The 22311-nt window shown below is 39.3% G+C and overlaps 1 protein-coding gene across 3 annotated transcripts in view; it reads left to right on the forward strand.

Annotated features, from left to right (window-relative positions):
• The first annotated feature begins 3981 nt into the window (after nt 1-3981).
• The window catches only part of cltc (clathrin, heavy chain (Hc)), a 64478-nt gene continuing 46148 nt past the window's right edge, over nt 3982-22311 (forward strand). Inside the window, exons 1-2 of one of the 3 annotated variants that reach the window (XM_012956840.3) lie at nt 3982-4522; nt 19463-19670. In XM_012956840.3, the coding sequence (XP_012812294.1) occupies nt 4481-4522; nt 19463-19670 (250 nt within the window). In that variant the 5' untranslated portion in view covers nt 3982-4480. 3 annotated transcript variants of the gene reach the window in all.

The following is a 22311-nucleotide window of genomic DNA, read 5'->3' on the forward strand; positions in this document are numbered from 1 at the left end:
GGAGTTGAGAGGTGGGGGTACATGAATCTCCATGATTGTTGCATATGCAGTACAACAGGTTCTTCTGCGTTCTGGTGCCTAAGGTGGCCCCAATCTGTGGTCTTCTACCTTTGCATGGTGACAGGACTCCTAGTTAACTTACATCTTATTAATAAATAATCTTATAAGCACAAGAAATATCATGGGAAAACCCAGGATTTGGGTAGTCAATCCTGGTAGATAGTCTCATTTACCACAGGGGTTCCAGAGGGATAAATGAAAACAAATACGAAATGGTAAAATAGTTATAAATTGGTTATGCACTACCTAATAAAAGGTTTCTCATGTAAAGATGCAATACGGTTTAGTATAGCAAGAGCTGTGAAGTTGTGGAAAACTCTACCTGAAACAGTTGCTCTGGCAGATTCATAAGGCAGTTTTCAAGAGAAGGTTTAATAATTTTTTCAGAAAGTGGGAAATACAAGGTTACTTATGGTTTAAGGACAAAAGCTAATGAACAAAATATATCACAAAAACTATGATGAGAAATAAAATATATTTGTGAAAAAGAAGGGTTTAATATCCACTTAAATGTGAACAATGTGTTTGAACAATGACAATGTGTTTAAAAATGTTTTTTTTAAAGACAAAAACAAATAACGTTGCCGTAGCTGTAAAGTCAGAAATGCCACACTTTGAAAGTACAAACTAGGTACCAAAATTACACCAGGCACACCCAGAAAAAATGACAAGCCAAGAATGCTAAGAGGCATTTATGCAATCCTGTTACTCCAAGGGGGCCCTAGTTTAATCCACCACTATGGCAGTCACAAAAGCCCAGGTGTCAGATAAAGACAACTACACATTGAATCCATACCTTAAGGTAGGCCCAAAATAAAAAAAAATATTCTTAACAATTACTCTTTCCAGAGCTCAGAAGAGAGAAGAATGTAAACAAAAACAGGGAGAAAGTCAAAGAAGTCTTCATAGCATGTAAAATTATACAGGCAGACACACATGGGTATTTCTTTTGAATATTGAATTTTCTTTTGAATATACTAAATACAAACCGGATTCCAAAAAAGTTTGGACACTAAACAAATTGTGAATAAAAACTGAATGCAATGATGTGGAGGTGCCAACTTCTAATATTTTATTCAGAATAGAACATAAATCACGGAACAAAAGTTTAAACTGAGAAAATGTACCATTTTAAGGGAAAAAAATGTTGATTCAGAATTTCAAGGTGTCAACAAATCCCAAAAAAGTTGGGACAAGTAGCAATAAGAGGCTGGAAAAAGTAAATTTGAGCATAACGAAGAGCTGGAAGACCAAATAACACTAATTAGGTCAATTGGCAACATGATTGGGTATAAAAAGAGCTTCTCAGAGTGGCAGTGTCTCTCAGAAGCCAAGATGGGGAAAGGATCACCAATTCCCACAATGTTGCGCAGAAAGATAGTGGAGCAATATCAGAAAGGTGTTACCCAGCGAAAAATTGCAAAGATTTTGCATCTATCATCATCAACTGTGCATAACATCATCCGAAGATTCAGAGAATCTGGAACAATCTCTGTGCGTAAGGGCCAAGGCCGTAAAACCATACTGGATGCCCGTGATCTCCGGGCCCTTAAACGACACTGCACCACAAACAGGAATGCTACTGTAAAGGAAATCACAGAATGGGCTCAGGAATACTTCCAGAAACCATTGTCAGTGAACACAATCCACCCCGCCATCCGCCGTTGCCAGCTAAAACTCTACAGTGCAAAGAAGAAGCCATTTCTAAGCAAGATCCACAAGCTCAGGCGTTTTCACTGGGCCAGGGATCATTTAAAATGGAGTGTGGCAAAATGGAAGACTGTTCTGTGGTCAGACGAGTCACGATTCGAAGTTCTTTTTGGAAAACTGGGACGCCATGTCATCCGGACCAAAGAGGACAAGGACAACCCAAGTTGTTATCAACGCTCAGTTCAGAAGCCTGCATCTCTGATGGTATGGGGTTGCATGAGTGCGTGTGGCATGGGCAGCTTGCATGTCTGGAAAGGCAGCATCAATGCAGAAAAATATATTCAGGTTCTAGAACAACATATGCTCCCATCCAGACGTCATCTCTTTCAGGGAAGACCCTGCATTTTTCAACAAGATAATGCCAGACCACATTCTGCATCAATCACAACATCATGGCTGCGTAGGAGAAGGATCCGGGTACTGAAATGGCCAGTCTGCAGTCCAGATCTTTCACCTATAGAGAACATTTGGCGCATCATAAAGAGGAAGGTGCGACAAAGAACGCCCAAGACGATTGAACAGTTAGAGGCCTGTATTAGACAAGAATGGGAGAGCATTCCTATTCCTAAACTTGAGAAACTGGTCTCCTCGGTCCCCAGACGTCTGTTGAGTGTTGTAAGAAGAAGGGGAGATGCCACACAGTGGTGAAAATGGCCTTGTCCCAACTTTTTTGGGATTTGTTGACACCATGAAATTCTGAATCAACATATTTTTCCCTTAAAATGGTACATTTTCTCAGTTTAAACTTTTGTTCCGTGATTTATGTTCTATTCTGAATAAAATATTAGAAGTTGGCACCTCCACATCATTGCATTCAGTTTTTATTCACAATTTGTTTAGTGTCCCAACTTTTTTGGAATCCGGGTTGTATATATTTAAGTATTTTTCATGTCGAGAACACAGAATACAAGGCATTTCATCTCAGGAATTTTAAGGCTATATGAAGATGATGGCACTGCCAACATGAATAAGGATACTGTTTGGGTCTAAATCTATTACTAAGCCTATGTCATTGTGGCTTTTTATTTTATTTATTAAATAAACTACAAACATTCCTTAAACCTAAAGTTTAAACAAAACAGAAAAAATGAAAACAATAAGGTTATAATAAGTCAGCTGGACTTGACACTAGTGAAACAATTACACACTGGGCTTTATTCTTATAGCAGAGAAGTACTTACATTACAGTACTTTACAACTGTTTGCTTCACCATCTGACATGTCTGACAAAGAGGCTTGCCCCAAAAAGTTACATGGTTTGCACTAAGTAAACATGCTCCCAATTACCTTGTTGTGCCAGTGTGTACATCTGTTCCACTTTGGTACCTACATCTGTTCCACTTTGGTACCTACATCTGTTCCACTTTGGTACCTACATCTGTTCCACTTTGGTACCTACATCTGTTCCACTTTGGTACCTACATCTGGATCTGGCCCTATCACCTGACATTAGCATATACACTGACTAAATGAATGGGGGCTATTCACAGAGCAGGTGTAGTTTTTTTCTCCAGGTAGTAACCATTCAAAACAGATAACAAATTTCCTGTGGACAAATCAGAATTAAATGTAGATTGGTTGTTACAGGTTATTACACCAGAACTAAATTTACAGATGTTCTGTTACATTATTCTTGAAATCAAATAAGCCTAACAAGACCCAGGGCACATACAATGATACATATATGATGCATACATGCACCACATAATAAATCGGCAGCTTCAGTGCTCTTTATTATAGGCAATTATAATTTCATTCCCATGCTACTTTATCGAATCCCAGTAAAATACAGGTTGCTGCCTTTAACTACACAACAGTGCCAAAATAGCCTTGCGTTTTATCTAGTACAGCAATCGGATATGGCAATGATGACTGGTAATGTTAATAATTAATTTTGCGAGCGCTTCTAAAGAGCTCAACCGATATACACAGCCTCCATCATTAGTGTCCAAAGCTGCAGATTCCTAGTGTGCATACGCGGGGTGCAGCAATGACACAAGGAGATTAGACGAACCCGCCCTACGGAGGAGGATGTAAAGAGCAAACATACAGGGTGACATTCAAAATCCACCCACAGTGAGCAGCACTCTCAGCTCCAAATTGAACCAGCAGCCTGCGTCATGTGACCAGGAAACCAAGGCCAAGGTAAAAATTTTCCGGAAATTACATCACGTCACACAGTCGCATGATGTGGCAGAAATAAAAAGGGTAGGAGAAAAAGAATCCCTGTCTCCCTAAGCAAAACATGAATAAATAAAAGCAATTGTTACGCGGACTGCTCTCCTCATTTCATTCGTTAATGTTTTTGTGGTGGACTTAAATACATTCTCGGTTAACATCAGTAATAGGAGGGACGAAATTATTGAAACATTCCTGTTGTATCCGTCCGCCTAGTGTTGGGAGTCCCTGAGTGTGGTATTCGTTCGCGTGGAGGAGGCGGGGCGCTGGCTGTGGGCAAAGCTGTCGCTCCCGATTGCAGAAGCTGCTCTCTCCGTTTCCGCCATTGCGGCTCCTACCTGAGGGACACCCAGAGAGAGCGACAGAAAAGGGGAGCAGACGGTCTACATCCATTGCTTAGAAAGAATATAAAGAAAGATTAGTGCCGTCCCTTTCTGGGTTTTTCTCCTGTCTAGCCCATTGAACGTACGAGAGAAACAAGGTGACAGTGGGAGACGGTGCAAGAGAAGCGGCAGCAGCGCTAACAACCGCCATGGCTCAGATCCTCCCGATCCGCTTCCAGGAGCACCTGCAGGTAGGTAGACCCGTATGCTTTCTTGGTTTAACCATTACCTCTCCCTACGTATCTTCAGCTAGAGAATTTTGCGTTTTTAAACTACAATTGGCAGTTTCCGTCGGCCTCCTATGGATGGGGGAGTTGCAGCTTAATGGCTGGAGAGCGGCAGGTTGATGATTCCTGTTGCACTAGGTCATCAGTCACAGCCCTGTCCACTTCGCACATTCGCTTGTTACGTTCGTATACGGGGTTGTCAGATATGCCTCCGCCTGGGAAGGGAAGAGCAGGCCCGACAGTGAGGGGAAGGTGTGTAAGATGTCAGTGACTAGCCCTGCCGCCCTTCCCCATTCATCCCTCCTGTGACCTCAGTGAGAAAGCGCTGCCGTGTCTCTCGGCGCCTTCCGCATCATTCATTCGATAGCCGCTAGCCTAGCATGGGATCTTCCGGTCTAACCGGGTCCTGGGTAGCCTTGCTATGGATCACTAGTGTTTGTCTTATCTAGACAATGACTATATATCATAATATGCTTACCTGATTTATTTATACTATATTCTAGTCACTCCTTATTAACGACCCCTCGGGGGTGTGTTTGCCCACTCGCATATTTATTATTTGTGAGAGGATGTTTTTCATTCAAAACATCCTCTCTATAAAAGCTGACAGTTAAGATCAGAAGCTTTCAGACTTTCTGGTTGAAAGCTTGTTTTTAAGATCCAGCATTTTTTAAATTCCTCTCCTTTGTCCCCTATTCCTTAACCTTGACCCCCAGAGGTTGGCAGATTACATCTCCCAGAATATTTCAAAATATAATAAAGGGTAAAAGAATGGCATCTGGGGGACCAAGGTTATGACAAAAATGCATTGTTATGCGTTAGGTCAGTGATTCTCAACCTTCCTAATGCTGCAAGCCCTTTAATACAGTTCCTCATGTTGTGACCCCCAACCATAAAATTATTCCTAAAACCATCGGAAATATGTGTTCTCTGATGGTCTTAGGCAACCCCTGTGAATGGGTCATTTGACTCCCAAAGGGGTCTCGACCCACTGGTTGAGAACTGCTGCGTTAGGTATACAAGGATATGCAGAACAGAAAATAACTATTTACCTCCAAATATAACCCTAATTGCATTCTGTGAGGGCCCGTGGGAAGACAGCCACAAATTGTATGTATTTATGTAATATATACATAGACTGCATAGGTATTTGTCTCCTGCTGTCATCCACGTTAAATGTCTCTGTCTTGCTTTCATTTTTATTACCTTATATCTATAAAGTGACAAGCATATTTTCAGTATTTAAATATGTTGTTCTGTTCATGCTGTAACAGTAAAAGCAAGCTGCATTTTTCGTCTAGAGGCGGGTCCTTCTGTGCTTAGGTCATCAACTGAAGCAGAAAGAGACACCTCAGCAGGTGTAATGAAGAAGTGAGTTTGCAGGCAGGTGTATTAAGGAATTCATGCATGTAGACGAGGGAGTGTCAGCTACAGCTATTGTGCAACACAGATGTGACAAATGAATGAGTTTACGCCTAGTAGTAAAGGCCATGCAGTTTTTCAGTTGATACATACAATCAGCAATAAATGTTTTATTTGTCTGTCTTTATTATTGATTATTGTCCTTCGCAGCAGATTGTATATCTTCTTTATTTCTATAAATTGAGTAAAATGCATGACTTAGATTCAAATTAGCCCTCGGTTTAATAAGCCTGTTGTATGTATGTATGTATAACTTTATTTATAAAGGGTACGCAGCGCTGTACAGTCTTACAGAATACAAAATTACACACAGGGAGGATGAGTGATATAATAATAAATAAATATATATATGATAAGTGCCATGTGGTATGAGACACAGTAGGAAGGAGGTCCCTGCCCCGTAGAGCTTACAATCTGAGTGGTTGGGTAACATACAGGCACAAACTGGAAGGTACGAGTGCATCAGGTATGGGCATTTGCCCTTAAGCGCAGGACTGGGCAAAATAATGTCTTAGTGCTCCAGAAGGTAACAGCTGAGTTTTTTCTTAAAGAGAGTTAGTGAGTGTTCCCTACGGAGGGATTCAGGGATAGAGTTCCAGAGGTAAGGAGCAGCGAGATAGAAAGGTTTAAGACGAGAGAGCGCAGTGGGTGTGGATGGTGTAAAGAGACGGAGGCTCTGAGAGGAGCGGAGGAGATGACCAGGAACATGTAGGGAGACCAGTGAAGAAATGTAGTGAGGAGCAGAGGAGTGAAGGGCTTTGAATGTCAGCAGAAGGATTTTGTAAGCTATCCTTTGCTTGACAGGCAGCCATGCTAGTGAGCTTAATTGAGGCTGAGCAGGATCCCTCTTAGGAGAGAGCAGGAGGATCCTGGCAGCAGAGTTGGCTACATTTTCATTAAAAAAATGCATACTTGCTCACTTTTACAGATAACTTAGATCTGAATACAGAGTCTCAGTCATGGTACTGCCTGTGATTTGAATTGGCTAGAAGCATTGAAAAACAAGTGGATTTCTTTATTGATTTTTTTTGGTTCAGGCACCCTTTGAGTGCCAGAATTTGCTTAAGTCCGTATTTAGTAGGGATGCACCGAATCCACTTTTTTCGGATTCGGGTGAATCCTTTGTGAAAGATTTGGGCAAATCCCAAACCAAACCATAATTTGCGTATGCCGATAAGGACAAGGAAGGATTAAAGAGAACCATGTGCTTTGCGTACGGTAAGAAATGTTCAACTTCTGTGTTTGTGACAAACAGTCACGTGATTTTAAGGATTCGGTTCAACCAGGACCATGGATTCAGCCGAATCAGATTCCTGCTGAAAAAGGCCAAATCCGACTCCCTACTATTTTGTCATAAGGTTACAGATAAATAAATACGTAGGTGTATTGGTAGATCGGCAATAATTCAAAGAACAATTAGGGCAGGAAATTTTCACAAAGTTAAACATATCAATATAACAAACTTATTTATCCTTAATCTCATCCTAGCAGGCGTTGCTTCCATGAGTATATTGGAGAGCGAATAGGAATTCTTCCCATGTCTAATTCTTAAAGGGTTTCAGGCTTGGACCCTTTGAGTTGATCCAGGCCCTCAGTTATCTATTAGGTCCCTTGCTGCTTAGCTTTCCCAACTTGGCTAATGCTGGATAATATATAACCAGGCACAGAGAGACAGGAAAAACAGCACATCCTTCATCTTTCCTGTGTGTGAAGTGACAGGAGTAAATGAAATTCGCTGCACACCTGGAGGTTTTGTACAGAAAATGTGTTCGCATTTTGTGATGGAAATTCACCTCGAGACGATAATATATTTAATTTTTCATACTAATAAAAATATGTATTTTAAAATGAAGGAAATTCAATAGACCTAATTTGTGACAAAGGGGAAGCCTTCTTGTGGCCGCTTTTATCAGTTTACCGTAGTCATTGGTATTACTCCAAATCTATCTGAGAAGATTGCTTTCCAATATAAATCTGGCAGAAGGCGGCTTTATAACAGTATACTTGTGGAGCCAAATGTTGTTTTATTTCAGTTTTTAAATGCAGTAAACATAATTTTTGATAATGTCTTAATACTTGATTGTAACTTGCACGGTTTTGTTTCTTATAAAATAATCCGTTTTCATGAAGATGGGCAGAGCTCTTTTAGCCAGTAAAATGATTATACTGCCATTTCTGTTAGATAGTTTCACTATCATTTATATCATTGTTATATATCAGATCTATGGGGCTCATTTAATTATGCCAGGCAAATTTACCCCAGTGCAGTAGCCTATAACAACCAATCAGGTTTTATAAGTCTACTTCAGGTAGAATCATTTTTTAAGTGGTTAAAGGATTCCAGCTTTGGGAAGCAGCGTTCCAACTACCTGCCATAATGGATATGAAAATTACGATTGTTGCAGACTTTTGTTGTTGTTTAAAAGCGCTGTACAAAAGAATGTTTAAGTAAAAATACTAGAGATTGCTAATTTTGCAGTACTATACTGCTTCCAAGAAGTAAAATGTACCAAGCCCAGGCTTGAAGATGATGTTCTTGTTTTTAATGAAGAGATGCACCTTGAGGTATTGGCCAAAAGCACTAATTTTCTTGGGTTGTTCCTTCTCTTTGTAGTCAATGGGAAACAACTGGTGGCAGTCAACAGTTTATTTGCTTTGCTTTACCTAAGTAAAACGGCAATGGCAACATTGTCACTGTGTGACCGCAAGAGGGAAGACAACATGTTGACACCGATGTATTTTTGTTTATCTGATTTATAAAACTGTATCATGGAACTGCTTGGGACCTCTGAACCAACTGAACCAAATGAACCAAATTCTTTGAAACCAGGTTTAGAACTCTAAAAATTATATATTCCCCTGTGTGGCAGAAGTGGTGCTTAGTACTTCATTAGAGTAGCTCTAGAGAGGTATGACACCACCAACACTTTAAGAACCCATTCATTTGGACTTTCTGGTATGAACTAATGATAGATAAAAAGTTAAGCTAAACTTAATGTAATTTCTAGTTTCTCTCTAAAGCATTGTGCAACACCAGTTCCTCGGTACACTCAAACAGAGCGTTTTCTATACGTTTCTTTGGAAACAAAGGGGCATTTTTACCACCTTTGTTTTCTGTCTGAGCACAGTGGTGAAAATGCCCTATGTACCGTAAGGCCTTGAAGAATGCATAGAATATCGGCATAAAGGTAAAATTAGCTTTTTCCACATACTGCCACTCACTGAACTGGGCCCTAGTTAATGATTTCAGGGAACATGTCAGGGTCTGCTAGAAGACCTTTGGCTTTGACCTTTTGTAAAGCAGTAATGTGTCATGAAATGATTATTCACACAGAGTGCTATCATGTCCCTGGGTGGAATGCAATAGGGATGCCTACACACAGGTACATATAAACTAGGACTGTTTGTCCAAAAACATTTCATATGCATTTAAGGGGTTTGGGGGCTCCTCAGGCAACTGTGGAAGTTTTGTTGTGACACTAGGAGCATGCTGGATAAAAGATAATTTTAAAATGAAAAAAGTACAATGTCTAAGGGCAGTATCAAATGAGACTTTTTGATTAATGCTATTGCTGTATGTCCCTTCCCAAGGGCAAAAATTGCTCTACGTTTTAGAGTAAAAATTGTGCAGTACTGGGGACCCCAGGCAAGTAGTGTGATTTTGATCAAACTATAAGTTGCTGTGGTGTTTGCTTTTTTTATGTAGCTTCTTGTCTCTTTTTTTTTTTTAATATGGGACAGCTTCCTGGTAGTGATTAAATTCAGAGGGAAGATGCTCTTTGACAACTCTTTGTAGACAAACTCTGTTGTCACTGGCAAGATCCTCTATAGCATCCAGGTGCAACCTGCCTTGTTTGAATGTTAAAGGTGGTTTACATAAAATGTATAAACTGCTTTGGTCCTTCAGTACTTTGACTTTATGTGCTTTTTTCAACCCCAAAGCTGTCTGAAGGCAGAGAAGGAAATTTATTCTTATTATTAACATTTATTTATAAAGCGCCAACATATTCCGCAGCGCTGTACAATAAGTAGGTTTTATACATTGGACATACAGAGTAACATATAAAGCAATCAATAAGCGATTCAAGAGGTGAAGAGAGCCCTGCCCAAAAGAGCTTAAATTTATAATCTAGTTTTGCAGTATATTATCAACACTGCTGTACAAAGGTCTTATCGACAAACATACTCCCAGGAAAAGTTATGAGCAAAAAGTTATAAATCCTAATTTTGTTGCTTTTATAGAAGGGCAATAGGTGGCTCGTTGCTAAGTATTGCTATGTACACGTAAACATTAAGATAAACGATTTTTGAGGCAGCATGTGTGTTGCATATTTCTGTTAGGTGATTTTTTGTAACCTGATAATAGGAAATGGAAAGCGTTAGGCAGGGATGTCCATGTTTATAATATAGTTTTAGTTGATTATTCTTAAAATGTGTTATTGCAGCACTGTAAATAACATTGAAATCCATCTTGTAGAAATAGAGCCTTTCTCATTCCTTTAGTACAGACAGCATACATTATTGATACAGTAGTTCAGGTTACATAGCTATTGATTTCTCTCTTCATTAGTGGAAATAAGGGTACATTTGTGCATTTTAGTAGAGGCAGTAAATTTGTATAGCTGTTTCAACTTTATGTAACAATGTTTTTTTCTTTAAATAGTTGCCTCCAGAACAAGTGAGCGGGCAGGAAAGTTATCCAGGGTGGCCATATTTGATCTTTCCTGTGAGCTACTATATAGCATCCATTTTATATCCAAGATAGCTAGTATAAATTATAATCTTGTATAACATATTTTGGTATGACTAAGGTCTAGGGCTGATCTCTTACCAGCAGTGGAAATTGCTTCTGGTAAAAGACAAAATATTTACTAAGGTGTTGCCCTGTGCCTGCAGTTTCATTGTACAGATACCTCTTTGGTTACAGCTTCCCTAAACAATGTGTTGCTAGTGTTTTTAGAAGCTTTCATGCTGCACTTCACTGCAGCAGTAATTGTACATGTAGTCATTTTATTAAGCTACCTGTTCTAAATTGTGATAGTGGCCAGTTGGTGGGCAGCTTTTTACCTGCATGGTGTCTTTAGGCACCATTCATCTATAGCATGAGGCTTGCTTTATGATACCTATAACTTGGCAGAGGTAAGTAGTATTCACAGGTATTGTGCACAGAATCCTCAACTGCAGTTTGCCTTGGCTGAAGGACCAGTAGTTACATTAGAATAGTACCTGTCGGCGGTAAAGGAAAAATAAAAAAAAAATTGCAGCCTTCAGCTAATTGCAACATGTTTTAAAAGTTATTAGAAAGTCCTATAACAAATAATCTCTATGGATGTATATACTGGTTTCCCCTTTAGGTTTCCAGTATATATCCTGTTTCCAGGCCAAAGGTTTGTACTATACAGTGATAAGATACTAGTGGAAGTGAGGCGTGAAATGAACACTGTTACTCCCTTCCTGCTAAAATACTGCATATGCAATTGTGTATACCTTTCTGATTCTCACCTTTTTTAGAAAAGCTTTGAATTTGTAATTTGCTGTCTTCAAGAAAAAAACATTGTTTATTTGCCTACAAGTAGTTGTATTCCTTAAGGTGGCAATACACTGGCTAAATCTGCCTTAAGGGCTGAATTGACAGAAGGAGGTAGAATTCCTATTGTTTCTGCTTCCATATCTGACGATTCAGCCCTGAATGTCAGTGGAGGGTTGGAACGATCTTTTGTGTGACCGATGGTCATCTGGTCCTGGGTGGTTCCCTGGTGGCAAAATTCCTATACCCACACATAATACTGAACTCTACATCTGGAACTTACTTCTCACCAATGCAAAGGAGAGACAATTGTCACATATATCAATAATAGCCATTCTGTTGTTGAATTTACTGCTTTCTTTTGAAGCTTTGTAATTAAAGATTTTATTGTGGAATACATTTGTTAGCTTATTGGTAGTGTCTGTATTATAAAGTAGCATTAATATTCACTTTTTTTATTTATTGAAGGACAAAAAATATGGGCTCAGTTACTTCTGTGATATGTACAAGTCATATCATTGTTTTGACCTAATTTGCTTTGACATGTAAAGCTATTCTGAACAAAAAGTGACATCTCTGTATATTACATCTGGTTTCCTAGTATTTTTCAGTCCTTTGGATCTAAGTTTAGCTACAGCTGCTGGCTATGCAGCACCCTTAAATTACTTTTACGTTGGTTATACACGCTACAGTTACAATCTTTCCCAAGACCATTGGTCGTAGGAAAGATCGTTCGTCCACTCTACTAACATTAAGAGCTGAATCATTAGATATGCAGGTAAAATGATTTTCATTCCCTGGAAGTAGACAAGCTAAAGGAACATTCAGTGTAAAAATAAAACTGGGTAAATAGATAGACTGTGCAAAATAAATAATGCTTTCAGTTAGTTAGCAAAAATGTTATCTATAAAGGCAGCTTATCTGCTCCTGTATAGGACCCCCCAATCACTAACTGTCTGGCTGGGAAGGTTTAATTTTCCTGTTGCATTAGGGGACACATCAGCTCATTGATGCAGTCCTCAGCCTGACCACTCCTGTACCTGTTGTTGTAATTCTATTGTTTGATCCTATTAAAACAAGCGCATCTTAACATGCATGGCCACCTTTAGAGAGAAGCAAAGGAAAAAGTAGTGTTCTGGCTATTTTAGACATTTGTTTACTCCAGCCTTTATATATTACATTTTTGGCCAACTAACTATATTGCACAGCTTATCTATTTATCAAGTTTTATTTTTACGCTGAATTGTTCCTTCAAGACTTAAAAGGACTACAGCTGTTTTTCTGCTTAAGTGTGTGTCTGCCAGTGGTACTATCGTTGATAGAGCCTGTGGGCATAAGATGCATTTATTATGGCACATAAGAAACATTTGTAATAAAAAGCTACACCAGTCAGCAACAAGCTGTCTTATCATCCGTTAATTGATCTGAAGCATGCCCATCCAAAGACTGCTGTTGGCTTAATGGTTTTTCAGTGTAGAATAAATAAAGGCATCTTAAAATATGTCTTAATATATCTGTGTAAGTGTAGTGCATTCATTAAATCCATTGGTAAGACATATACAATGTGGGTCTGCAGAGACTTTTGTTGAACCTACAGACTTCTGGAGTTCATAGCATAGACAGCACACTGAGCTTCAATAAATAATAATAATCCGCTTAAATAAATTACTTACAGATATGTAGACTGTCATTTTACGTCCGTTCATGTGTTAAAGAACAAGTTCAGTGTAAAAATGAAACTGGGTAAAATAGCTGGACTGCGCAAAATAAAAAATGTTTTCAATATAGTTAGTTAGCCAAAAATTTAATCTATAAAGGCTGGAGTGAGTGGATGTCTAACATAAAGGCCATAACACTACTTTCTTCTTTACAGCTCTCTAAGCTGTTAGCAGTCAGTAACCAATCCGTGACTTGAGTGGGGGCCTGTTTGGTTAGTTTGCCTTTGAATCTGACCTGCATGCTTACAAACTAACTGAACAGTTATGTCCCATGTGCCCCCCCCCAGTGTCACTGACTAATTAAAAGGCTAGAGAGCTGAAAGCAGGAAGTAGAGTTCTGGCTATTATGTTAGACATCCACTCCATCTGTCCACTCCAGCCTTTTTAGATTACATTTTTGCCTAACCATATTACAAATATTTTTGTTTTGTGCAAGTCTGTCTATTATACCCAGTTTCATTTTTACACCGAACTGTTCCTTTAACACTTCACTTAGGTTGTGGGAGCTGTATCTTCATCTCCTACCACACACTGAATTGAAACTACACCTTGTTGACAGCAAAACAATCCTACTTACTCAGTGAGTGCTCCAAAGCCTCTGGATGATCAAAACCTAACATATGTTCTATGTTTCACCATAGGGGGAACTTACGAGGGTACATATCTGTAGCAGTGTTGTGTGCCACACGGAATGATATTGGTATCTATGTACCTTATATGAAACCTATTTATCATGCACTTGTGTGTCTTTTAGAGCTGGGCGGTATGACCAAAAATTTATATCACGGTATTTTTCAAAATTATATCGGTATCACGGTATTTGACGGTATATAAATAAAAAATAAATAGTAAATATTGGTGGCCCCCCCCCCAACCCCCACAACCCCAATTCAATTTCTGGTTTTCCAATGACACCGAAAGGAATAAATGGCACTTGAACTGCACACGCGTGATAGCTTTTCCTTACTTGTGAAATAGATTGGGCACAGCGGGAGCTTGCAGTAATGCAACATTTGCGCAACTGAAGATTAAATGAAAATAGATTCATGTTCTGTTCCCTGATGTTTTATGGCAGGTTAGTGATAGGCGTAGGTGCATTATGCAGGATGCACTGGTTTCTAAGCAGCCATTCAGCATGCAAATGCCCAGATGACCAAGAGGCATAAAGATTTAAAACCAGCCAGCTCAATCCTTTTAAATAGGGAACCATGATGTGAATGCTGCAGTACTTCTACTACCACTGTGGCCCCCCCCCACAACCCCAACCCCCACCCCAACCCCCACCCCCCAGCAGAACTTACCCAACTTGTGGTTCCTCCAGCGATGCGTCCTAGCGACGTCGCGTGCGCGCTGACGTCACATGCGCGCTGACGTCACGTACACACGGGCGCAACCCGGATATAATTGGAGAAAAATAGCAGGAGGCGCGCATACCGGTATAGCGGTAGGTTGATAAATTCATATAGTTTTTTTTTTAAAAACCGGTATACCGGTTAAACCGGTATACCGCCCAGCACTAGTGTCTTTATTTGGATGGTTTTAAGTGTTCATGTGGGCTATACATAGTTTGGTTTTTAGGCAAATAAAGGCTCAAACCTCACTTATTTAGATGTGTGTGAATGTCCAGTGACCTTCTTAATGGGTGTTTCTTTCCTTTTTTTGAAATGAGAATGTATTAAATGTATTTTAAAGTGTATGGAGAACACAAATTGCTTACACACTTCTGAGTTCTAGTTAAGTGTTGAATATTTAAATGAAAAAATATAATTTGGGAAATCCGTTGAGAACAATGGTTAACTTCCTGTTGTTGAATGTTAAAGAATGCTGCAAACTCAGCAGTTCGATGTCCTTCCTTGCAAACCATCATTCAGCGCCTTGGTCAGCTGATTTTTTTGGTGGAAAGCTATTGTCAGCAGATTTTAATGTAAATTATGTTTTGTTTTTTTTATTTAAAGGGGTTGTTCACCTTTGAGTTAACTTTTAGTATGATGTGGAGAGTAATATTCCAAGACAATTTGCAGTTGGTCTTCTTTTTTTTTTTTTTTTTGATATTTTACTTTTTGTTTAGGAACTTTCCAGTTTGGAATTTCAGTTATCTGGTTGCTAGGGTTCAAAATACCTTAGCAACCAGGGATTGGCTTTAATGAGGCTGGTATATGAATTTGAGAGGACCTGAATAGAAAGATAAGTAATAAAAAAATTACATTGTGGCCTCACAGAGTTTTTGGCAGCTGGGGTCAGAGACCCCCATTTCTAAGCTGAATCAGGTAAATAATTATAAAGCTATAAAAATAAATAATGAAGACAAATGGAAAAGTTGCTTAGTATTGGCTGTTCTATAACATACTGAAAGTTATCTCTAAGGTAAACCACGCCTTTTAATGTATGGATTAATTTTACTTACATCCAGCGTATCTTCCATTTTCTTAAAGCTTGCATTATATGAATATTTTTCCAAAATGACTAGAAATATGTTCTGTGACTGGCATTCTTTAAATTATGCTTTCAAATAAACGGCTCTGCTACCACGGGCTGGTGCAGTTTTCTCCCTCCAGGAGCACCAACCCAAGGTGTAAAATAAGTGATTACAGTAACTTGGGGGGGGGTGCCTAACTTTTTGGCATCCCCCAATGATTGTACCTTTTCTTTCTCCTTTAACAAAAGGGAAATCTGCCAATGTAACATCCAGAATGTTAAGGAAATAACATTAACAGGTTGCCATGTTGCCCAATCCTGTTGGTCCTTGCATAATGTAATTTTGAATGCTAATTGAACGTGTTTCAGACAAAATACTTTATTTTGGAATGCCTGACATTCTGCTCAGTAGACTGCTGCAGTATGAAGAATTATTATACAGTGGCTTATTCTACCCTGTAATAGCAAAGTGAGGGCATTTTGTTTCTGACTTTAGATCCTCTTTAAAGTAACCAAATGTTTTATTTCATTGTAGCTTTATTTTCTCTAATTAACTTTGCATTGCAATGAGATGCTGCCCTTATGCACTGTAAATGATCATGGCAAAGAGCTTATTACCTTCACCCAAGAAGAAGCAGCTTCACACTTGGGTCATTGGTGTGCATGCTTAATAAATTGGCACATATCTTAAGCAGATGGTGCCTTTGGAATGGTTATTTAAGGTGTCTCTGCCCTCTGTAAAGTTGCTTGGATACAGTAGTATTTAATCTTGTCATGAAAGAGCATAGGGTGTCATCTGGTGTCATTTTATGACATTGTAACTTTTTTTTTTTGTTTACTGTGTATTGAAAGCCTAACCATTGCTTAACCATGTTGATTGTTATAGAGGTCCCAGTGGATTCTAAATATGCACTTTTTTTTTTTTTTTTTTTTTTAACAATCTGGTCCATGGCTTCTATTCAGCTATTGTAAGCTATTATAAGGTGCTATTAGCTTGGAAGTCATTGAAGGTCTAAAAGTTCAAAACATTAGAGAGAGAGAGAGAGAAAGGTCTTCAAACATCACTCATTTGTTCTTTCTACAACAATTATTAATTGAGTAGTTAACTAAGTGTAGGGGAAGGAAGTCTGAAATAATTGCTTTGGTGAAGCATTGTAAAATCATAAAGGAGTATTCTGGAACTGCAGCTCCTCCTGAAATCGGAGAATATTGCAGCATTCCAGTAAGGGGAAGGTTATTGTTTTGTCCTAGCATAAGGGTGTCATCAGAGGCAGCTAACCAGTTCTAAGGCATTCATAAAAACAGATGCTACGCTGACTTTTCTGTCTGAAAGAAGTAATTTTATTGGCCTGCTCCTCCTGGGGGTTCTACAGTAGAGGAAGGGAATTCGTTTTGTTAAGGTTAAATTCGAGGTCAATGCTTATTTCTTGTGCCTGGTACTACAAGAAGTGACTGACAATTCTGTATTAGGAAATATTAGGAAAAAGCCTTGTGTCTAAATGTTTAGTAATTTTTTTTCTTTTGGGGGGGGGGGGGGGGGGGGAGTTGAAAAAGAAAAGAATCAGACTTCTAAAGAACGTTGCCAGAGCACACCCATATTTCTATATCGTGCAAGAACAGAAACATTGTAGAGAAAACTGTGGGTGTGGACACGATTGGGCAATTATAGATACATAGTTGATAGGAGAAATGTACACTTTGTGTTCCTTGTAATCATGGAAATATAGTTTTCTCTGAATTTAAAAAAAGTGTATACATCAGTAATGAAGAAACTGGAACTCCATTTAGATATTGCTGTACCACAACCCCCTTTTTTTGAAAAACCATTGTTTGTCAATATGATGCTGTAATATGTACTCCCAACAACTGGAGTATGTCTAGCTGCCCATAACTGGTATACCTGCATGTTGTGTGTTGGTTTAGGAACAGTTTCCACAAATATATTATGCTTTACTGAAAAGTAGATATGTATTACATGCACAAATACAGCCATATCCATGCACTTTTCATAGGAATTACATTTACACATATCTTTTAAACCACTTGAAGTCGCTTGTCAGCAACTTACAATGCCACTTTGACATCCTTACCCTTGCGGTTTTGCAACAATTGACACTTCCAGTCATGTACTTTGTAAGATTAGCACCTGCCTCAATGAGAATCATGGTACCATTGTGACTGGATCATACTTTCTCACACCTGTCAGTTTCAGCCAACACCTAACTGAAGTTCAGTGGAACCGTGATTGGATGCCTGTGACTGTATTACCCTCAGTAGTACTCAGTACTGTGTACTTAGAAAAGTCCATTTGTTTTAGACTTAACTCTACTAGATACTGTATATCAGTGCTGTCCAACTTCTGTGGTACTGAGGGCTGGAATATTTCCGACCTACGTGGTGGAGGGCCGATAATGGAAGCCAGTTTTGACCACTCCCCCTTTTTGAAACTGCACCCACTTGAAACCGCACCCGTGTTATCACCTGCCATACTCTGCCTTCCCTACCCTGCCTGTGTGTGCCATACTCTGCCTTCCCTACCTTGCCTGTGTGTGCCATACTCTGCCTTCCCTGCCCTGCCTGTGTGTGCCATACTCTGCCTGCCCTACCCTGCCTGTGTGTGCCATACTCTGCCTTCCCTACCCTGCCTGTGTGTGCCATACTCTGCCTGCCCTACCCTGCCTGTGTGTGCCATACTCTGCCTTCCCTACCCTGCCTGTGTGTGCCATACTTTGACTGTGTGTGCCATTCTTGGCTGGTTTGTGCCATTCTTGGCTGGTTTGTGCCATACTTGGCCTGTGTGTGCCATACTCTGCCTGCCCTATGCTGCCTGTGTGTGCCATACTCTGCCTGCCCTACCCTGCCCTGCCTGTGTGTGCCATACTCTGCCTGCCCTATGCTGCCTGTGTGTGCCATACTCTGCCTGCCCTACCCTGCCTGTGTGCCATACTCTGCTTGCCCTATGCTGCCTGTGTGTGCCATACTCTGCTTGCCCTATGCTGTATGGCACACACAGGCAGCACACAGTGACACAATGCTGGCACTGCTCCTACAGTCTGCACAATAACTATATATTAAAAAACTTTTTAATTGCAGTACCACCTCAGTATATGTTCTTTTCGTAGGGTGAAGGGATAATTTGTGGGTTTCTACTGCTCCTGAGGTGTGTACAGGGGAACAATGTGGGTGATTAAAGCCTGAGTCTGAGGTGTGAACACTGCAGGGGATGAACAATGCAGAGATTAAAAGGTGTGAACAACACAGGGGATTACATTTTTAAACAATACAGGGGGTTTACAGCCTGAATCTGAGGTGTGAACCATGCAGGGGGCCAGTTAATCTCAGTACTGATACCATTTAACGCTTACACAAGAGTAAGCCATCAAAGCAGCCAGACAGGTGGGGAGCCACACAGATGGGGGGTCGCGGGCCGCCAGTTGGACAGCACTGCTGTATATCATGACCTGGATGAATAAGAATCTTCATAGACAGATTTAAAACCATGGAAAATTTGTAATGAATGTATATTGGAAATTTGCTTAGAACTGAATTTTATTTTGTCTAGTAAAATGTAATTTTTAGGTTGCCTTGCTCCAAAATACATTTCCTAGACTACTGTAAGCATAGGTGCAGCTTACCCGGCTTTGCATTCTGCGCGAATACAAGTCTAGAAGAAGATATTTTTAGGCCCTGTGTGCCTTTGCCTTAAAATACTCTACTGTTCTTTAAGCTTTCTTAACATGTACCCCAGACCATGCATTTACAAGTGGAAATGCTGCACTAATGAAATTAATATTGGATTTTTTTTTTCTTTTTTCACAACAGCTCCAAAATCTGGGTATTAATCCAGCCAACATTGGTTTTAGTACCCTTACAATGGAGTCTGATAAATTCATCTGCATTCGGGAGAAGGTAGGAGAGCAAGCCCAGGTGGTAATTATTGACATGAATGATGCCAACAACCCGATTCGCAGGCCTATTTCAGCTGATAATGCCATAATGAATCCAGCCAGCAAGGTCATTGCTCTGAAAGGTACACATTTTGTTTTTCCTTCTCCTTGTATATATTGTGCCCCAGTTTTCAGTTTGTGAACTCAGTTCATGGAGTATGAATTGAGACATGTTTTAGTTTTACCTTTTATGGATTATTTGCTATATGTATTTATTTTACCTATGCCTATCTTTGTTAAATCCGATGTTTTCACTCATGACATTATTTGAACGGTCAGAAATAAGATTTTTAGGTTTTTTTTTTTTTTTTTTTTTTTTTTTTAACAGTTTTGGGGTTTTAGTTCAATTTTCAACCATTTTGTTAGAACACTGGAGAAATTTAAGGAATATATATATAAAAACACACTGCCTAGCAAAAGTGTCCAGACCCATGCATTTTTATTTACCTTAAATATGAAATATGGTTCTAGCATTCTCATGCAAGGTTCCTGCTTTTTTCTGCAGAGACTGGGCATATACTTTTACAGAATGACTGTGATCCTAAGCATAAGAGTATACTAATTGTAGTGGATCAGGAACAAAAAATTGTGTGGACGATAGGCAGGTGAAAACCCTGATATCTGTTTGTTTGTAAATCTGGGGTAGTTGAGGTGCACAATCATTACTTGGCTAATGGTGGTCAAACACAGACTAAACTATACAGAATGTTGGATACTTTCATGAGCCTTACACATGTATGGCCACCTTTTGTATTGTTCCATTTGTTCAGGCCAACTGTTGGACTGACAGAACAAGGGAAGGTAAAGAGAAGTCAAACAGTTTGCCCAGTAGCAGTAACCCCTTAAGAGCTGTGGCTCCTCTTTATTTCCTTTTTGGCCGATTACCAAAATCACTCCCGAACACTGTGTAGTTAAAAGTCTTGAAGGGATTTAATACACTAATAGCACAAACTGTTCGGTATAGGATTCATTATTCTGTTTTAAAAAGTCAAGGGTCTGAATGTTTTTGCATGGCAGTAGTTTATACCATTTTGGATGTACTCCATTTTTGATAGCATAATAAATATCAAGATATTTGGTAGCCCATCAGTTGGTACCTTTAAAGGAGAAGGGAAGGCTAAGTCACTTGGGGGTGCCAAAATGTTAGGTAGTCCAAAGTGACTTTAATCGCTTACCTTTTACCTGTTAGGAGAAAACCACACCAGCCCGGGGTAGCTGCGAGCGTGGTCTCCTCTTCCTCCTTCCATCTTTGCGAGCTTGCGCATGTGCAGTAGAGTGAAAAGCAGGACTTTAACAAAAAAAGTCGGCTTGTCACTCTGCTGCGCATGCATCAGGCCAAGGGATTTTGACACAGACTGAAGCGCTCACTGCAGGTACCCTGGGATGGTGCGGTTTTCTCCTAACGGGCACCAGCCCGGAGTACAAGGTAATCGATTAAAGTCATTTTGGCACCCCCAAGTGAATTAAGACGACTTTCAAATGTTACTAATAAAGAAGCCGAAACATCATGCATAGCCCAAATAAGGGTAAAGCAATTCTAAATTGGACACACGCTATAAAAGTACAGTAAAAGGCATTGCTGAGCTAGAAATATTGACATGAGGTAATACACGTACTGTACTGCAAGCCATTCTCTGTAAAATATTGTCCCAATATCCTAAACAAATGCACCTAATTTACCTAATAATGTAAAGATTAGTGGTACCGTAGAAGAAGGTAAATTTAAGACCATATAATATCTATAACAACTATGTAAAGCAAGGGCTTTCCCTTGCTTTCCATTTTTCCTAGTACATTTTATCTTGTCTGAAGATAAACTCTACTCAATACTCGTCATTCTATCCACCCAAAGCCCTTCTGTCAGTTTTGTATTTTAAAAATGTTTCAATACTCCTTTAATAATGTATCAAGTAGCATGGGAAGGCTGGTAATATTGTATGTAGTATACATGAAGGAACCTATTTTTTGTTAGACAGCAGATATTAAAAACATTCAAAAAGCATAAATGCTTCATATACATTCCTCTGTGCTCTTTACAGGTATGCAAAGCGGAATATGAGTTTAGAGTGCCTTCAATGCCTTATACCTTAGCACCCAGACACACTGTTTGTTACTAAATAATATTTTTTGCAGAGACCTTGTTACATGATTTCTGTGAATGGTAAAATATGTCTGCGTTATAAATACCCATTGCTATCTTCTCGCTAAAATGGGTAACTGCTCTTAGCTAGGAGAATATGTGTAAGCAGTCAGTCGCTAATCTGGGTAAATTGACTGGTAGATCAGAACCTTTATTCTGTCAAAGTTACTTGTATGAACATGGCTGCTTGCAGTTTGAAGTTTAGTAATATATGGATAAAGTGTATGGTTAATTTAAACCGATCTTCACACATACTCATCCTGTAACTTCTCAGTTCTTTACTTTAACATCACATTTGCCAACTGATCAGGAATTTGATTGATTTATTTATTATCCTTTACAAAAATTGCTCATTGTTTGATATTGGTCCCTTCCCAAAAAGAGCCTATAATCTAAGCTCCCTATCACTTTCACACTCACAGGATCTAAATACCCTTAATTTGTTTATTCCAATATAGATATGCATTGATGTGTCCTGTTTCTGTTAAGATTGTACTGGTAGACCCACTGGTTCTTGCTAGTGTAGGTAGTTAATTGACAGTGTAAAGATAATAAATTTTTTTTGTTTTGTTACATGGCCCTGG

This window comes from Xenopus tropicalis, chromosome 2 (assembly GCF_000004195.4).
Source record: "Xenopus tropicalis strain Nigerian chromosome 2, UCB_Xtro_10.0, whole genome shotgun sequence".
In the NCBI taxonomy this organism is placed as follows: Eukaryota; Metazoa; Chordata; class Amphibia; order Anura; family Pipidae; genus Xenopus; species Xenopus tropicalis.